We start from the raw sequence: 18,538 nt of genomic DNA, 5'->3' as shown, positions 1-18,538 counted from the left end.
GTACCTTTTCGGCACTGTTTGTAATTTTAGCGAGATCTGTCTCCTTAAAGCCCTGACATGCACTTCTGGCCTCAGTCCAAGTTTTAGTTTTAGTATCTTCCACATAGTAACATGCCTTTAGAAAATAATGCCATCGAGGCCTCTGGGGGCACAACTGCCTGGAAACTGAACACCACAAATTGTTATGGTACCCGACTTTGCAAATAAAAGAGCAATGGGACTCAATAAATACAAGGATATGAATTTCCAAACTGTTGCTTTCTGTACCTTTGCTAGGACAGCACCGTGGATCCTGAGAGTGTAAACTGCAAGTAACGCTGGCAGTGCCTACACAATGTCCAGTAACACCACTGCAAGGAAAGCCATTGGTGCATGGATGGCAAGTGGCTTGACAATCTGAGCCATAGTAACCTGGCTGGCAGCCTCAAAGGAAGTTTCAGAGTTAAATGACAGAGTGCAGGGAATATTCAATCCCTCATTCATTTTAAAATTTATTTCATTTTAAAAATACAATACAGGCTCATATCCAGTGACCTGGGCACCTACCCCATAAAGTCACACATACATCAATAAAGGACTGCCCCAAAATACACCCACCTCAGCCCATTCTCACAATAACCTTAACAAAGGGAAAAGCTTTGCAAAGAGTAATTTTAGCTTTTTTGTTAAATGTGGCACTAATGTCTATTTACACCACATCTGTGTTTCTTTATTCACTGGGTCATATTTATTTTTACCGTTCAGTCTATGTTTCTATAGACATATAATATGAGGCCTGGTTCCCATTTATACAGGTGGAAGCCAGGAGTAACTCCTGTGAAGTCATGGAATTACTCCATGTTTACACCAGTGTATCAAAGAAAAACTAATCCTTCTTTCTCCATTTCCTATGTTTCTAAGAGCATGCTTCCGTCTTAGTTCTGAGGTCAGATTCTCAGCTGTTGATCTACCTCCTATGTATCACTGGAGCAGCACACCAGGGATGGAGGACTGCTCTGACAGCAGTGGGCTGGGGAATACTGAGGTGGAACACAGCCTGCATGACTTCATGCACCCACTCTTGACCCTCGGCACAGTGAGTGACCCAGAAATGTGGCAGAGTATGCTGCACTGAGGGTCATGGGCCTGGCCTTCTGGCACAATTTAAAAAGCTCTGAAATTGATCTAACTTGCGCAGGAAGTCAAAAAGGACCCCGGATGCCCCAGCACTGCAGGGCAAAAATATTGCAAGAGCCACGTGTAACCTCCTCCCTTCACATGGCTGGCAAAGTTCAAGAGTACCTGAAGATCTGACTCATGAAGTAAGAATGCGTCTTTAAAAAGTAAATCAGCTCTCCCGTTCTGGAGGAGAGTAGCTGTCACTCTGAAGGGCATTTTATATACAGGGCATTTTTGATGGACAACAACAGTAATGGGAGACCAAACACAAGAGATATCCTTTTAAAGAGAACACACACAGTTTAATTTGTATTTTAATTTATTGTTGTAAGGTAGTCTGATATAATAAAGTAAGAGGTACTAACGAAGTCTGGGTTATAACTAGAAATATATACACTAAATACTTACCAGTTTTAAGATATAATGCGTCAGCTTTATTAGAGCTTCTAAATACCTCTGTTCCACTAACTAAATGATACTGTTTCTGTGAACGGACTACTCCAGTACAGTGTGTTTTCTCATACAGGCATGCATTTTCAGCAGATTCGAGAGAAGAGTATACTTTTGGCAACAAATTTTGTCTTTGTGTTATGATGTGGCCTGCATAAAACTGAAACATGTCTTCAGCTAAAAGAGAAGGAAAAATATCCCAGAATGAAACGGCAGACACTTATCCTCATCCAAACAACAGGAAGGACTTTCAAATATAGACACCCTACAGCTGTTTCCCAACACTCCCAGTTGTCTCCAGAAAATTATAAAGGATAGCTACCTATTACTGCCTTCATTTTCATAGATAATATCTGACTGCCTTCCCAAGGTGTTGTGAGGATAAATCCATAAGGATTACTTATGGATTTATTCTCACAACACCCTTGAAAGACAGTAATACCTCCCTATCTCAACTCTGTAGAAGGGGAACTGAGGCACAGAGCAAGTGACCTGACCAAGGGCATACAGGAAATCTGTTGCAGAGCCAAGAATTGAATTCATATCTCCCAAGATCCAGCCCAGTACTTCATAGAATACTTCATCCTCTAGCATAGAGCCTAGAAATCCATGCAATAATCCACTTGATATAGCAATCCTAGTAATCCACTCAAGGAAAAAGCAAAAGGTACTGTAGCGGGATGGTCACCCACTCCTGCCCTGAAGGGCTTGATATCAGCCCTGGGAGAGGGCTGAAGCTGTGAGAGGGCTGCTGCTAGGAAAAGCAGCAAGCCTTGGTTGATTGGGGAAACAGCCGCAGCTGCGGCCATGCCCCAATCAGGGCCCAGCTGGACTTTATAAGAGGGCAATGGGCCAGGAGGCTACAGTCTCACTCTAGATGTTGAGAGGGATGGGCCTGACTGTTAGGAGCTGAGCAGGGTACCTGAAGTGGAGCAGGGCTGGGGGAAGGCCAGAGGAGCTGGGGAGCTCCGGCCTGGGAAACACCCAGGCTGCAGGCCTTGTAGAAGGCCTAGGAAAAGGGTACTTGGGTTGCAGAGGACAGCCCAAGGGTAGGCAGAAGCAGCAGGTCCAGACCCTCCTTGTTGATGATGAGTGGCAATTATACTGCAGTCCTCCCCATGGAGTGGGGGCTAGATGGTGACTGGCAGTAGCCAAAGACTGAGGTGGGGATAGAGGGTGGGGGTTCTCCGGGGGCGGGGAGACCCAGATCTGTGAGAGTACTGCCAGGGGGCAGTACCCTGTCGTGAAAGGGACACCGGGGTCCTGGAGGGACTCTGGGCCCAGCGGCAAGTGGGACACTGGCCTGCAGGGGATGCTCCAGAGGCTGAAAACGCTAATTCCCTGGACAACCAGCAGGAGGTGCTGCAGGGGTGAGTCCCACCCCGCTACAGGTACATGCACAGAAATGCAATGTCCAATTGCATGACTAAATTAGCATGGTTTGGGCAACTGCATGACAATCTGGTGACTGTGTATACACATGGGTGTTTAGACTCCTCACTGTGCACACAACTGTACTAATTATATAAGAAAAATGGAAGTGTGCAATTGTGAATGTGTTGGGCCTGATTTTGATCTTACTTAGACCAGGGTAAATGGACAGTGACTGTGCTAAATTTAATGGAATTATACTAGAATGTGAAGACAATCAGGCCTGTTGTTCATGGACTCAGCATCACCCTTTTCAAATAAATAGTCTATTACGCATTCAAGTGTTCCACACTGCTAATTAAGATTCTCTAAGTGAAGTATCCTTCACAGAATCACAGCTGTATGAGAGAAAGGATAAGAACATTTTCCAAAAATCTATGCAAACAAATAAAAAAAATAAAATCTGTGTTTACATGTGGAATAAGTTCATTAAAAATACTGAATCATTTGTAATAAAAACTATGAGTAGAAGAAGCAAAAGAAGAAATGAAAGAACAGAGAAATGCAAGGACTGAACAGAAAAGTTATCCTGTAACTTACCTTCATTTCTTTTACACACAAAATGATATTTTAAAAGGCAACTAGCTGCTTCTAAAGCTACTTTATTATGCTGAAGAAATACACAGTTTGCAGTTGCATTCCTATGTACGTTTAACCTGAAGTAAAAGCAAAATTCTAATTACACTTAATAATATATGTAAAATCCTCCAACATTACTGCAGTAACTTGGCTGCATAGCTGGATCAGAACAAACCCCACAAAGGTTAAGACTTCAAGAGCAAAGAGTAAGGCTTCCCATGTAGTAGATAAACAAAATTTGTACAACTGATGCTGTACGGTACAGCAACACAATGCAAAAAAGTTTATATATAGACACATAGTACTACACTGTTTGCCAGAAAAAGAGGAACAGAAAATACCACACATGCAATGTGACAAAGTTAAATTTCAGAGTTTGGGAAGGGGATGGGAAGAACATATCACCCCCCTGCACCCAACAGAAACAGAAGAGGAAAGTTAATAGGGGCAAAGGGCACTGGCAATATTAACTTTCCTGGGAAGCCCCTATCTCTTAGGAAATCCATTTTGTCTTTTTCTAGATCTAGTACTAAAAGATATGGTGTTAGAAGGTCTTACCTAACAAGTTCTCAATGCCCAGTGTGCTCAAGACAGTGTAGACTTTAATGCACACTAAGCTGGGTGAGATGAAGTCCAGCATGTATTAAAGTCCACACCAGGCTTCTAGAACATGTTAGAATATGTTGGTTTATACCTTCTGACACCACACCTTTAAATCCTATTCTAGACAAAGGGGAATATTTCTAAAGGTATTTGGGCACCTAACTCCCATGGAAATCAATAAAAGTTAGACACCTAAATACCTTTACAAATCTTTCCCAAAGTTTTAAAGCAGTGTCCCAGGTGCAGGGGACAGGTACCAAATGGACAGCCCTGCTCTCATGGGAACCAGTGCAGACCCAGAGGCACGAGGCCTCTGAACAGCTGATTCTGTCTCCTCCTTGGATTTTCGAGAGTTATGCTCCAAACCCTGGATTCTTCCACAAGCCAAATGTCATGGCTCCTAACTCTCACACTCAGCTAAAATTTGGGCCCATGATCACCTGCACCACTATCTTCATGCAGAGTACATCGAAGGAAGATGAAAGCACATAGCTATAGTTTATAAAAGCCATTACACTACACTGCAGACAAAATAGCATCAGGAACTTATTTAAATGCATTTAACGTGTCCACGCTATAATACTTTTAATTGTACGTACACAGGATGTGATCACTGAAGTATTTAAATTCCTAAAATAAGTGTTTATTAATCCAAATGTTCAAAAGAAAAACAACAAATAGATTAACGTTTGGAGGGAATTGTCTATTTTTTTTAAGGCCATGACATAAAAACTATTTAATTTAGCATGATATAAACAACAGAATGAGTCAATCATTCAAACCTGTTAATGACTACAAGTAACAGAGCAAGAAAGCGAATAACCTATGAACTCTACTCATTTTCATTCATAAAAAAAAATCAATTTAGGAAAGGCTACCAGTTCAGAGCTGTGTTTACTCTTGATCCATCTGCCCATTGCCACTCAGATGTTGATGTTTCCCATTTCATTCCTATCCATGCTGGCTGTTTTATCATCTTTTGTAGCCAGCCCTGTAAAGTAACAATACATACTGCACTAGAAACTGACAAATAAAACGTTGTGTATTTTACCAGCAGTTTATATCCTTCCCATAATTTAATATTGTCCGAATCACAGGTGGTAAGTTGTTAACCCTGTCACCATATCACTTTCTGTTATGTACAGTTTTGGGTGCCACACTAAGAAGGATGTGGACAAATGGAGAAAGCAACAAAAACTATAAAAGGTTTATAAAACCTGACCTATGACGAAACGTTTAAGAAACTGGGCATGTTTAGTCTTGCAAAAAGAAGACTGAGGCACAATCTGTTAACAGTCTTCAAGTATGTTAAGGATTGTTATAAAGAGGATGGTGATCAGTCATTCTCCATTTTCACTGAGGTAGGACAAGAAATAATGGGCTTAATCTGCAACAACACAGATTTAGGTCAGATATTAGGAAAAATCTTTAACTATAAATGTAGTTAAACTCTGGAATAGGCTTCCCAGGGAAGTTGTGGAAACCTATCACTGGAGATTTTTAAGAACGAATTAAGACAAACATCTGTCAGGGATGGTGTATGTATACTTGGCCCTGTCTCAGGGGAGCTGGACCAAATGACCTCTCAAGGATTAAATTTTATGATTAAATTCCAGTTAGACCCCATTGTATTAACCACAAACACGTAAACAAAGTCAGGGAGAAGGAGACAAACCATTCATAGTCTTTATAACATCAAACCTTTTCAGCCAACAATTCCAGCTGCAACAGACTTGTTCTTTTAAAATGGCTGCAAAACAGCCTGGCTTCCATCCAACTCAGAGTTCTATTCCTTTCTATAAAGTAACAATGTCCATTCCAGTACCACCAGCCAAGCCCAAGAGGACATTTCAAGCTGTACTTGCCTGACATCATTGGAAAAAAAAAAGAGAAAAATACGATATAACAGCTTTCCTTTTCCAATTAAAAAGTTGTTTCCTGTGAAATTTAGCTTCTCATGCCCCCCTCACCACATAATTGTTTCTGTTCTACCAGCTTTTTTATATTTTGCGGCAGGAGCACTTTTAGAATGAAGAGGGGGACTGACAAATGTTGTACTTCTTCAGGGAACACTTTCAGTTAGTTTCCTCCATATGGCAGCTATTTCCATATTTATGCACAAAAATATCCATTTGCTTGTGCAAATTGAGTAGGTGCACAAGCAAATGCCACTTTAGTGAGTATGCAAATAGATTTGGCAACACACTTGGCCTTATTGGAGGCCTGCTGAAAATGTGGTATTCTCTGCTGCCCAAAGGCAAAATTCACTCCTGTGCAGAGCCAGCTCTAAGTCACTGCACCAGATAAGTCTCACTTATGCCTGAGTTTGAAAATAGGGGTGGGACTTTCATGGTGCAATCGCCTTGGGCTAGCCCTCTGCTCAGGGGGTGAATTTCACCCCAGAGGATGGCAACAATATTGTACACTTTATAAAGCAAAACAAAAAATCAACAAGGCCCCAGAACTTCACATCACACTACCGCTCCACTCTCTATACTCAGAGGTGCAGGCCAGGTACCTGGGAGATATATAGATATTTATATATATGAATTGAAATGAGCAACATTCTTATGAGCAGACAAGGTATGTGAATGTGAATCTCAGCACCTTAACTGTCCAACAAAAAAATAGTGTCACAGACACAGGGAAGAGCAAAGGAGGGAGCCTAGGAATTCACATATCCATGTCAGGTTTACCAGTCTTAAGAGCATCCCTTTGGTTTTGCATATTCAATTTTTAATGTTTTCCCCCAAGACATTAATGACACATTCTTGCAGTACATATGTAGCGCAGTATAAACATTTTATTCTGCAGACAGCACAAGTGGGAAGTGCCATCTCCCTTCTGTGTTTTGCAAATCTCTCTGCAGGAGAAAATGATATTCAGCACTGCGTAATCTCAGTAAAGTGAACAGGCTTGTAGAGGGAGTAAATCATACAAATTTAATTCTCTGTTATACTAATGTCAATCTGGACTAATTACAGTGACTTTAAAGTAGTTACTAGACATTTAGACTGGAGAAGGCAAGAACAGAATTTGGCCTTTTGTGTACTGATGGACCTTTGCTGTAGAATTAGAAAAAGCTACAGAACAGGGTAACATTATTTAGCTGCATGTAAGAATCATATGCCATAAAAATGAAAAATCAGTGCACATTTGTTGGATTCCACCAGAGTGTTCTGGGGGGAGGGTGTTTTTGTTATTTTTAAATACTTTTTCCTTGGCTGAAGGAATTCTCAACTTTCAATTCCCAATTTCAGACAGATCTGACTTTTTTTTTTTTTTAAAGGCTTTACCTAAATTACAGACACCTACATCCTCTGGCTCAGCACAAACTGTAGTGTCCTCACACTTTCCGGATATGCTAGTGCATGGCTTGTCCCAGTAGCAGTCTGGGCATTTCTTTTCACAAGATGGTCCGTAGTATCCAAAATCACAAGCTTAGAAAGAAATTAAAATCCTGAAAAACCTCCATAATGGTTACATGGACAGTAATTGCTGGAAACCATGCTGAATAATTGTTTCTCAGGTCTAACCTATGTGAAATGCTTAGAATTTCTAGCTAGGGGTCACGAATTTAAGACAAAATAGGATTTCAGAAATCTAAATTCACTTATTACAGAGCAGAATATCCACATAAGCTTTATAGTGAGAACCTCTATTGGAAGCTGTAATATTTTATTAGGGACAAAGTTTATTGATACTCTGTATCCATTCTAACATCTCCCGAAAAGGTACCTCTAAATAATGGACACTACCTGATTTTAAGTATGTTGCGCTTTGTGCAAATCCACTGATAACTAATTTAGAGTCATGTATTAGGAAATAACTGTCTTGCCATAACACGTAGCCAATGCATCTGGACCTCTGCATTACACAGATTTGTCTGGCCAATGTGTGGTTAGTGTATTTAGCTGATGCTTCTGGAGTTGGCAAGATCATCACTGCATCCCAGATGCTTATGAACAAATCAAGATCTGGAAGGGGGGAAAAAGGTTTTCATTGATTTAGCAAAACAATGCTATAGTACATGACATTAACTCCTCATTAGTGATTAACATACGTTATATATACACATTAATCATCTTGCGGTACTCCACTAGTAATGACATTAGCCGTTTCATTAATAACTTAGAAGGTGACTGGAATAAATGTAGAAATATACAAAGTAATACATTCGCGTATATACACACACACACACACACACACGCATATATTCAGCTTAGTTTCCAGCAGTAAGTGTCCATGTAACCACTATAGAAGTTTTTCAGAGTTGGTGTTAAATTTCTTTTTTAGCTTGTGATTTTGAACACCAACCCTGAAAAACTTTCATAGTGGTTACATGGACACTTACTGCTGGAAACTATGCTGAATATATGCGTGTGTTTGTGTGTGTGTGTATACGCAAATGTATTACTTTGTATATTTCTACATTTACTCCAGTCACCTTCTAAGTTATTAATGAAACGGCTAATGTCATTACTAGTGGAGTACCGCAAGATGATTAATTCAACAGAAATGATGCAAAATTGATCTGAACAGTAATGAAAAAATCTTTTACTAAAAATAGTCTGCTGACAATAAAACAAGGTACTTCTCTGCACTTCTTCATAGCCAGCATATATAAGTCAATGGCGGTTACTTGTCTGAAGCTCCACACAGTATTTTGAACATTTTTTCCATGTAACATCAGGTGTCTCAAAATATCAGAGGACAATCTGTATGTATTCACCCATATTCACGCATATTCACATGTAACACGTCATCTCTCCCTCTGAGCCTATACTTTTAAAACTGTGTCCTGAAACTTTTGATGGCCTTTGACACCAAAACGAAAGTTCACTACTGGACAGTCTTGAATGAGTTTGAGTGAGAATTCTTTGAAATACTTTGTTGTAATGGGTGCTTTTTTCATTGCCCAATGCTGCTACAAAAGCCCTTTGGGAAATAAAATGCCTTCGATCTCATAGGGAAAACTAATCTTGATTATTCAAAATTTTACACCAGTAAGGGTGAAATTCACCCGGGTGCAGATAGCCAGCCCAAGACGTAGGCACCATTTAACACCTACTGAAATCCTCCATGCTGGCCACCTGCAATGAGGTGAATATCCCACAGTAAGTGAATATAAATCAGATTCCAAACCTGGTTCTGCTGGCTTCTTGCACACCCATTCCTTGGCTCTCCTACAGCCTGCTGCAATGATATGTTCGCCAACTGACATTTCAACACATCTCAGCCAACTGCTTCTCTTTCTGAAACGTAGCCTGTTGTGGAAAATAAAAACAACTCAGGGGGACTGTTACTTTTGCGGCTAACGAGCATCTAACTTAAAAATGTCAGTAAATGGAACCACCCCGGGACAATGCCAATGATAGAAGGTATAGAAAAGGTGGAAACATGACTAAAAGCTAATGGGGTGATTTGTCTGCAAGTGCCTGCCAGGGATTAACGAAAAGCATGGCAATAAGGGGAATTCTTATTCGCAGCCAATGGAGTCACTACAATTTAAACCAGAACTGGATTTCAGAAAATTAAGTCTACTTTACTACAGAGCATGACATCCATGTAAGCGTCAGTATGCTGAAAATCCAGTAAACTGAGAGGGTTGTGTTTTTTTAATTAAAAACTATAAAGAGGAAGAAATATTTTATAACTTAAGACAATGGAATAGCAACAAAGAAAGGTTAAAGAATTAACATCAATGGGTGTAATCAGAGAAATACTAGATAAAGACCTGAGTCAGCGTCTGCCCTTCATCAGTGTAAATCTGGAATTACTTCATTCAAGTTAGTTTATGCTGAAGTGAGAGAGAACTGAATTTGGTTTCCTAAGGGGACTGTAAAATATTCTACAAATACTATATTCTATACATAGTGTACAGGTATATTCTCTATATATTTTATATATAGTCTATAAAATAGCCCATGAATATTTTCCCACACAGAGTAGAATGACTAGATGGATCTTACCTGAATATCTGGACATTAACACGTCTAAGCTAATAAAATTGATTTTTTTTTGGATCTCATTATTGTTTTGATGTGGTTTCAGATCACAACCACACTATGATAGATGCACATAGATTGCTTGATATACAGACCATTCCAATACACTAGATGCATTATCTCCATGTGCCCAGGCCCAGGTGCCATCTTTGTTTATATCTTGCAACCCTGTCCATGTGGGTCCATTCAGAGATGATTTAATCCAACTCTGTATACAAAAGTTTTCAGAAACAAAAAGGAAAAAGTGTCTGTGGTTTTACTGTTTTTATCAAAATGAAACAGGACAATTATTAAAAGAGAAGAAAACCATATTATCTGAGTCCAAATCTGCTGATGTCTCATGCCAGAAAAAGTCCACTGAGATCAAGCCAATTCCTTGGATGCTTGATACAGCAAACACTTCTGATCCAAAAACCTTCCTGTGGTGCCTAGGGCTCCACATAAACGTCAATGGAACTTCCAGATGTTCAGCACGTGCCATAACACCTGAGCGGTGTCACCCTTCCCAAAGTTCTGCCAGCCTAGGCAAAAAACCCATTAAGAGAAGAAAAGCGGTGACATTAATAACTGTACCAGTTCTTCCTGGCTTTCAAACCAAACCAGTTCAGCACCTCTGTATCGACTGCAGGTGGAATTGGCATCCTTCCACGGTTTCGTTTTAGCATGTGAGATATAGTAACAGTACCTGTTCCAGTAGCGCCACCCAGCCTCATCTGGACATTGCAGACTGACTGTGGCTTTAAAAAAAAACAAAAAGCCACAGCATTGATCTGTTATGTCAAAAACAACATGACGGTCTTTTACCCTTAAAATAGTCACATTCTTTGCGTTCATAAAACTGCTAACAATTCATTCTGACAGTAAATTCCTCTCTGCAAAGAAGGCTGGCATAAGGCCTATGCACAATTCTCCTACTTATCCCATATTACAGTGATGTGAGTTAGGTGATGTATAGGCCTTGCACTGGCATTTTGCATGGTGAGGAGGATGTGTGTGTGTGTGTGTGTATGTGTGAGAATAATTCATCCTCCGCATGACTCCCTTTGAATTTAACAGAGGCTGCACAATGAGATCCCTGGGAACCACTTTGAAAATTTAGAAGTTAAGGCATGAGGGAAAATACATATGTTCCTCAGCCTCCTGAGATTGCATGATTTTTTTAAAAAAATTGGATGTGATACAGTAAATTTTCCTGGATCCTCATCAATAGGTCTATCAAGATACTTCTCTTTCAGCTCCCTGAAGAGGCTTTAATTAAGCTGTTTGCAGTGCATGGACAGAAAGTAGACCAGAGAGCCACATGAACAATTGGCAAAGAGTTTTGTGGCACCTTGTAGACTAACAGATGTATTGGAGCATAAGTTTTTGTAGGTGAATTCCCACTTCGTCAGATGCATGTAGTGGAACATGAACAATGGGTTTACTTACATTTCTGTGCACAATTGTATTTATGTGCACAAACTGGGTGAACAGACACATCTGTACAATTTAGCACCTACAATAAGGCCCTGATCCTGGAAAGTTTCTCATGTTCTTGTGTTTGCAGGATGAGTGCTTGAGTGTGCGATTTGTTACTGCATCGGCAAATTAGTCACCTGTGTGTCCAGTGATGCAATCTGTAATCTCTATAATACACAGGAGAGACCCCATAGCAATTTCAAACTGAAGTTTGCCCTGATGTACTTAGCCAAAATTTCCCTTCTTATTACTCTTAAACAGTGTGCCCTGTGCCAAATGTCAGCTCAGCTGCTTCCCGTCACTCCAAAAGTGGCAGCATCGCCATGAAGTTATACATATTCTGCAGCATTTATGAAATACTAAGACTCCATGGTACTCCTCTCGGGTCAGTTTTACACTGATGTAATCCCAGTGGCTTCAATGCAGTTACCTGTATTTGAGAGGAGAATCAGGTCCTATCTTTCTGCCTGCAGCACCAAATACCACTGTATTTGGACTCCACCATATTGGTTAGTACTTTACTCTTTGGAATGAAGAGGTGTTAAAGGGATGCAAATTATGATTAACTTGCTTCCTAAAGGAAAATCAGGCAGTTCCTCCCACAGCTCTGACCTACAAGATCATGGTTTAAATAACCCTTATTATGTAGCCTATTATTCTTGGGCTTCTATGTGCTTTGTAATACTGCTGTAATGCAGGTGCATTAATCTATAGTTATTTCTGTTTTTAATGTCCACACAGACATTTTGCTATAAGCAGTGCATTTTTAAGAAGTGCTGACCCAAAGTGAAAGCATTCTTCCATATGGTTCCTCTATATGATTTTCTTAGGCCTACAGCAATAACATATACACCAGTCAGCACAACATTAATCTTAGTCGTCACTCTGAACACTGTCTTTTTATGTTATATCCCTTTTTCTGTTCCTTTGTTTTTAAGAACATAAGCTTCTCAAGGCTGGGACTGTCTTTCTCTGCACACACACACACTACTGCAAGCTAAATAATAATAAATCTTAATATTCAGCCTTGTGAGTTTTTGGGTGAAGGCAGGAGCATGTATCACACACATATGCATTTATATGATCATTAAAAAAAAAGGCCCAGGAAATAAAGGAAAATCTTTCTAATTGTAAGAGTAGTTAAACTCTGGAATAGACTTCCAAGGGAGGCTGTAGAAGCTCAATCACTGGAGATTGTTAGCATCGGTTGGACAAACACCTGTCAGAGATAATCTAGGTTTATTTGGTCCGGCCTCAGTGCAGGGGGGTGGACTTCGAGGTCCCTTCCAGCCCTACATTTCTATGAGACTCTGATTAGCCACAATCAGAGTCGCGTAAGGGCTACTCAAACTTCCGCTAGGTAGCGAGAGTCCCTAAGGGACTGTCTGCCAGTTGGAGTTCCAGGCACACATCCTCCTCCTCCCTTGCACTGGGGACTGTAAGGGAGGGTGGCACAGAAGTTGGTTGTGTCAGCTGTACACCCGTTGAGGACTCCCCTCCCCGCCATGATGGGGGAAACGGGGCCATATTCTATACCCATAGCACCATTCTAGAAGGACAAAAGAAATGATGTAGGGAGAGAATCTGGGCCAACAAGTAAAACCACCCACTGGTACACTTGGCCTCATGTTGAACCCTTCTTGGTAGGTTTCAGAGTAACAGCCGTGTTAGTCTGTATTCGCAAAAAGAAAAGTAGTACTTGTGACACCTTAGAGACTAACCAGTTTATTTGAGCATAATAAAAGCTCACGAAAGCTTATGCTCAAATAAACTGGTTAGTCTCTAAGGTGTCACAAGTACTCCTTCTTGGTAGTTTCAGAGAAGCCACGAACTGAACTGGCATGAAGACTAGTGCTCTGCCTTACTGTTGCACAACAGAGAGGGAGGTTTGCACTGCTGCTCCACCTTTTCTGTGGCTTATCAGAAGATTTAAGGATCCAATATAATCAGTCCAGCATCTTTCCTAAACCAGACAGATTTCAAACTAGTATTGGTCTGCAGGAGCTCAAGAGCACGGAGAGGACACAAGCACCAAAGAGAAAGATAGTTTGCACTCTAGGGCTTTCATGGGCCACAGTCCTAGGCACCAGTCCACAAAAGAGGGACCGAGCACCCCATCTATCTAGTTTCAATGATTGACATGTGTAAAATGAAAGAGATGGGGCATCATTTCTTGTCAACATCCCTCCTAACCCTAGCCAGCTCATTTTTATGTGGATTAAAACCCAGGCAAAGTAAAGAAAACTGGGTGTTCTGAGGTGTCCCCTTTTAGTACTTACTTGCCACACAGCTTGCTACAGTGAATGGCAACAGACACGTGGTTTTCTCATCACAGAATCCAGTCAAACTGTTACAAGGCAGGATGCTAGTGCAGCGGGGGCAGGCTTTCCTGCAGCCAGATCCATACTGCCCAGAAACACAGCCTAGATAAGGGAAACACATAGCAAATTTCCAAGACTAACAGACAGATTACATCCAACTGTTTCCTTTCTTGTTCATTTTTTTCCAATCTCCACTACCAAAATTGAGAACCAGATGAGAGAGTAGAATTGGGCTGGAGAAACAGCTATCAGCATTTGGGTTCAAATCAGATGTTATCTTGGAATAAATGCTTTAAAATGTAACAGATATGTGACTCAGCACAAGCTCATGTCATCCCTACAGTCTCCATCATCTGAGGCAAGAAAAGTAGTCAGCTATACAACATCTAAGAAAAAAACACTCTAACAAGAGACTTATACAAAGGCCAAAAGTATAGTTATAACTTTTATAAATTAAAATTTCCGAATATGGTGTAAGCTCCTGTTACAAGTGGAATCTAGATTTCCAAGCTAATAAGCTATGTTGAAACCAAGAGTGCACAGAACCTATGAATCATAGGACTGGAGAAGATAAGGCAAATTATTAGTCCAAATATGGATTTAGGAGCCTAATCTAAGTTTGAGAACCACAATTCTTAAACAGTGCCTAATAAATGAACCAAAGAACCATAAATAGCAGGACCAGGAACAGATCATTTGAGTCATCAGGTAGGATTTTCTGCATTTCCAGAGACTGCCACCTATACCACTTCCATGAAATGTATTAACTAACCCATTCTTGAATAACTGCAGCGATGCTGCCTGGACTCTCTCCATTATCTAATAGCTTGTACTACCAAGAACCCCTGCCCTATGACAATCTCCTACTTAACAAGAGTCTGAATCTTTACTTTTGCTGACTCTTTATTCATACAATAAAAACAAAGGTAAAAACAAAACAAAAATTTTTAAATCTTATCTATATATTTTTTTTAAGTAATTACTAAAGAGAAAAGATGGATCCTTACTTGTTTTCAAGTAAACTATACATCTCTGGGGAGCTGACACCATTTCACTTCCTGAGACAAGAAAAAATTTGGATCCCCAACTACTTATTCCTGTACAATGAGCTTTCATCGTGCAATAGATTTTTGCTTCAGTTAAGGTACTGTACTGAGCCATTGTCACCAAAGAAAGCAGTATTCTTCCAGGATACTCAAGGAAAATATCAAGGTCTGCAAGCGAAAAGAAGGTTGTAAGGTTGACAGGAACACACAGCATGAATCACAGAGATGCTAAAGTCAGACTAGCTTGGCCCGCAGCTCCCTTATCCATGGCAATTACACTAGCTGAAGGACTAAAGTTTCTAGAGCAACTACGCCATGCTTCACAAAAGCATCCCTATTCAGGACAGCACTTATTCACTTGCAGGACTAAAGTACACAAGTGTTGTCCTGCACCGTGATGGAGTTAGGTACATGCTTAAGTGCTTTCCTGAATTGGGGCCTTAATGACTACTCATTAAGTATTTTAATAAGTACAAGCAGAAAGAGTGCAGGCTGCAATGAAGGATCCATTCAGCCCTGGTTTTTTCCTGGTTAATGCACCGATTTCTGATGCACACCATGTTGTACAGAATTATTTTAGACCCTTACTTTTTATGAACTGTTTTGTTGTCTGAACCCAGAAAGCTTCATCTGCAGGGAAAATCTTTCATTTAGACTAAAATATTTTTTTGGGGGGGCTGAACTTCTCTAGCAGCACAAATTTAAGTAGTAGTATTTTATACAGTCCATCTGGAGACACAGAAGGAATTTCACACAATAGCTTCATTTTATTCAATAGTTACCACGTATAAAGTCAAACAAACCACCACATGATTTATCAAAAGATACCATGGCATGTAATACAGTAATTCAATTTCGCTATTTGAGGTTTGTCAATAAGACACATCTCATGATCGTCTTTTTGTATATCATGAATTAGTTTTGAAAGTATCTTGTTGATACATTTTTTCTAAATTGTTCTTCCACAGCAATTCCTAATTTAAATTACATTGTGGAGATTAGGGGCAGATTCTCAGCTGCTGTGAAATCAGCACAGTTCCATTTAAATTAATGAGATAACCCATTTATACCACCTGAATACTTGGCACACAGAGTTAGCTAGCTCTGGAATCTGCATTCCCCGGGCACAGTACATATGCAGCAACATGCAATCAGATACATTGTGAAAAGCATCTTATAAGATCCTACATAATTAGCTGTAGACACGAGTACTGGTTCTTTAGATCACCACCTGCTTGTTTTTCACACCCCCAGAGCAGGTGTGTGGAGCAACTAGTAGCCATAAGTTCTCCTCCTTTCTTCATCTGAGCGCACCCACTTTGACCCCTTTTAATGTCTGAAAGCCTGTTTACAAAAATAAGGAAGCATAGGTGATTACTAAAGCAATCATTAGCCCTGCTGTACAATCAGAAACACACAATATGCTCCCCAGTAAATTGTTCTTTTATTATGAAACAAGAAGTTATCAGAATATAAATACCCTCTCTCCTCTTTGTTATATTGGCTCTTTTCAAAACTACTGAAAAATGTAACTACTCCCAAAAAAAAATCCCAATAAACCCATTAATACCCATTTGCTACATACAACAGAAATAATGGCAACAATATGATCTTAAGTAGGTCAAGCATTCAACTGAGTCAATCTATCCAAAAGGAAAAGAAACACTCATGCTGAAATCACATCTCTCCACATTCAAATACAAAATGTTATTCTATCATTTCAATAATTCCTATGTTGATTTCAGGTGCTTTCTTCAAGAGTGTGATTAAAATTTTTTGTATCTATGGAGTGCAAATGCATTTTCTGCTATTTTTGTATTTAATTCCAGAAGGTTTCTTATTGAAATTGCCAAATGCACACATGCAAATTCAGTGATTCGAAGGCCAGAGGAACCATTATGATCATCTTGTCTGACCTCCTGTAACACACAGGACATAGAACATCCACAAAATAATTCCTACAATATATCTTTTAGAAAACTTTATTTAAAAAATGCCGGTACCTAATACTTTGCATTAGTAGATTTAAAGTTCATTAATCTTTGACAAATAGAACAGAAACGTGAGAATAAGATGAGAGTTTCTTCACAATAATTAAAGAATTAAAGGAATGTAAGAAGAGTTAATCCTCAGAACACCTACAGAATCTAAAATGCATGGTTTGGGAAGCAAATCAAAGACCTGAGGATGTACACATGATATTTAAAACTTTGTCCACCTAAAGTGACTTGAAGACTTATCTCTAATGGATCTGGAAGACAGAAAATGCAGATAGGAAAGCTACACAACAAAGCCATCAAGAATACATTTGCAGCTTTAATATTTCTGCTAGTTTTGGGACTAATCTTAATTTCTGTCCCTTTTTCATGCTCCCACAGTAAAGGAACTGTTGGATGGTGGGGCCAACATCCTTCGAGATAAAGAGGCCTGAATTTCATGGGCAGTCTATCAGTGATCACTCGGAAGCCTGACTGTTTAGCAATATAAGACTGTGTCTCCAATGTGGATCTGCCCCAATGGCCAGCAATCAGTGTAACTGAGCACACACCTCCCCCTGGCATAGATCCACAAAGCTGCTGTTTGCACTTGTGGAGGATATCCCTGCTTGAAATCAAGGTAAGCTGCAATAGTGTAAATCATGACTTCATAGCTCTTTACCAATGTTACGCTAGGAATCTGCAGTGAAGCAGCTACGCTACAGGCTGGGCACCGATGGCAACAGTTAGGACAAATCTCCAGCACAGAGAAGGATTAAGGGTGAGATTCACAAAGCGACTCAAGAGTCCATCCACCACTTTATTTGTACTGCTTCATAAAGTGGTTCCAACCAGGTGTTATATACCCCTTTGTTCGTGAAGATTATTTTTACACTAATAATTATAAAAGCAAATCTCGATGTCTTCCATTTTCCTGCTTAACAGAAATTTTTATGCCTGCCAAATTTACTAGACAACTGTCAGCTCTAGCATCTGCAGCTAATGCTAATGTACAGAGAACATGACAGCTACTATGGTTAAAATTAAAACAAGTCTCAAATACTTTGCTCCAGCAGGCTATAGCCGTGATTCCCAGGGGGAGTTAGCTGGGGAAGCATCTCAGACTATGGAAGATCAGTTGAGTACATGAAACAGCCAAGCATATAAAGTCAACCCATTCCCCAGCTCCTTGACTGCTAGGTTTTCATAATTAAGGTGGTAACTCCTTACCAGTTGACTGCAAGATTAGCACCATGTCCGCTAGTCCATTGCCAGGCACCAGACTGCTGCTTTGACAAACCAATCCAGGTGCCACCCTCCAGCATGGAAGCCACCCACATCTGAAACAGTAACAATTTTCTGCTGTTGCTAAAACTCCCACAAGGCTCTTCTCATCCAACTGTCCCTCAAATCCTGCCAGGAAGTCAGTGAAAAGCCCCATTTGATAAACAAAGAGGAAGAAGAGTTGGCTCTGCTGCCTTAGAACTACATTGAAATAAAGCATTCCC

The 18,538-nt window shown here is 40.1% G+C and overlaps 2 protein-coding genes across 2 annotated transcripts in view; both read right to left on the bottom strand.

Annotated features, from left to right (window-relative positions):
• LOC125641212 (uncharacterized) overlaps positions 1 to 10,339 on the bottom strand; it is a 41,906-nt gene extending 31,567 nt beyond the window's left edge. Inside the window, exons 1-9 of the mRNA XM_075131324.1 lie at positions 9,367 to 10,339; positions 7,980 to 8,198; positions 7,518 to 7,661; positions 5,923 to 6,086; positions 5,100 to 5,212; positions 3,580 to 3,695; positions 1,567 to 1,785; positions 268 to 423; positions 5 to 165 (exon numbers count right to left, since the gene is read on the bottom strand). Of these exons, the coding sequence (XP_074987425.1) occupies positions 5 to 165; positions 268 to 423; positions 1,567 to 1,785; positions 3,580 to 3,695; positions 5,100 to 5,212; positions 5,923 to 6,086; positions 7,518 to 7,661; positions 7,980 to 8,198; positions 9,367 to 9,445 (1,371 nt within the window). The 5' untranslated portion in view covers positions 9,446 to 10,339. The remainder of the gene's footprint in view (positions 1 to 4; positions 166 to 267; positions 424 to 1,566; positions 1,786 to 3,579; positions 3,696 to 5,099; positions 5,213 to 5,922; positions 6,087 to 7,517; positions 7,662 to 7,979; positions 8,199 to 9,366) is intronic.
• The window catches only part of LOC125641871 (uncharacterized), a 42,681-nt gene continuing 33,589 nt past the window's right edge, over positions 9,447 to 18,538 (bottom strand). The window contains exons 13-18 of the mRNA XM_075131949.1: positions 18,261 to 18,370; positions 16,286 to 16,398; positions 15,016 to 15,222; positions 13,967 to 14,110; positions 10,803 to 10,966; positions 9,447 to 9,488 (exon numbers count right to left, since the gene is read on the bottom strand). Coding sequence (XP_074988050.1) covers positions 9,447 to 9,488; positions 10,803 to 10,966; positions 13,967 to 14,110; positions 15,016 to 15,222; positions 16,286 to 16,398; positions 18,261 to 18,370 — 780 coding nt within the window. The remainder of the gene's footprint in view (positions 9,489 to 10,802; positions 10,967 to 13,966; positions 14,111 to 15,015; positions 15,223 to 16,285; positions 16,399 to 18,260; positions 18,371 to 18,538) is intronic.

This window comes from Caretta caretta, chromosome 8, assembly GCF_965140235.1.
Source record: "Caretta caretta isolate rCarCar2 chromosome 8, rCarCar1.hap1, whole genome shotgun sequence".
NCBI classification, from domain to species: Eukaryota; Metazoa; Chordata; order Testudines; family Cheloniidae; genus Caretta; species Caretta caretta.
The sequence above is the reverse complement of the archived record's forward strand: the minus strand, read 5'-3'. Positions and strand labels throughout refer to the sequence as shown.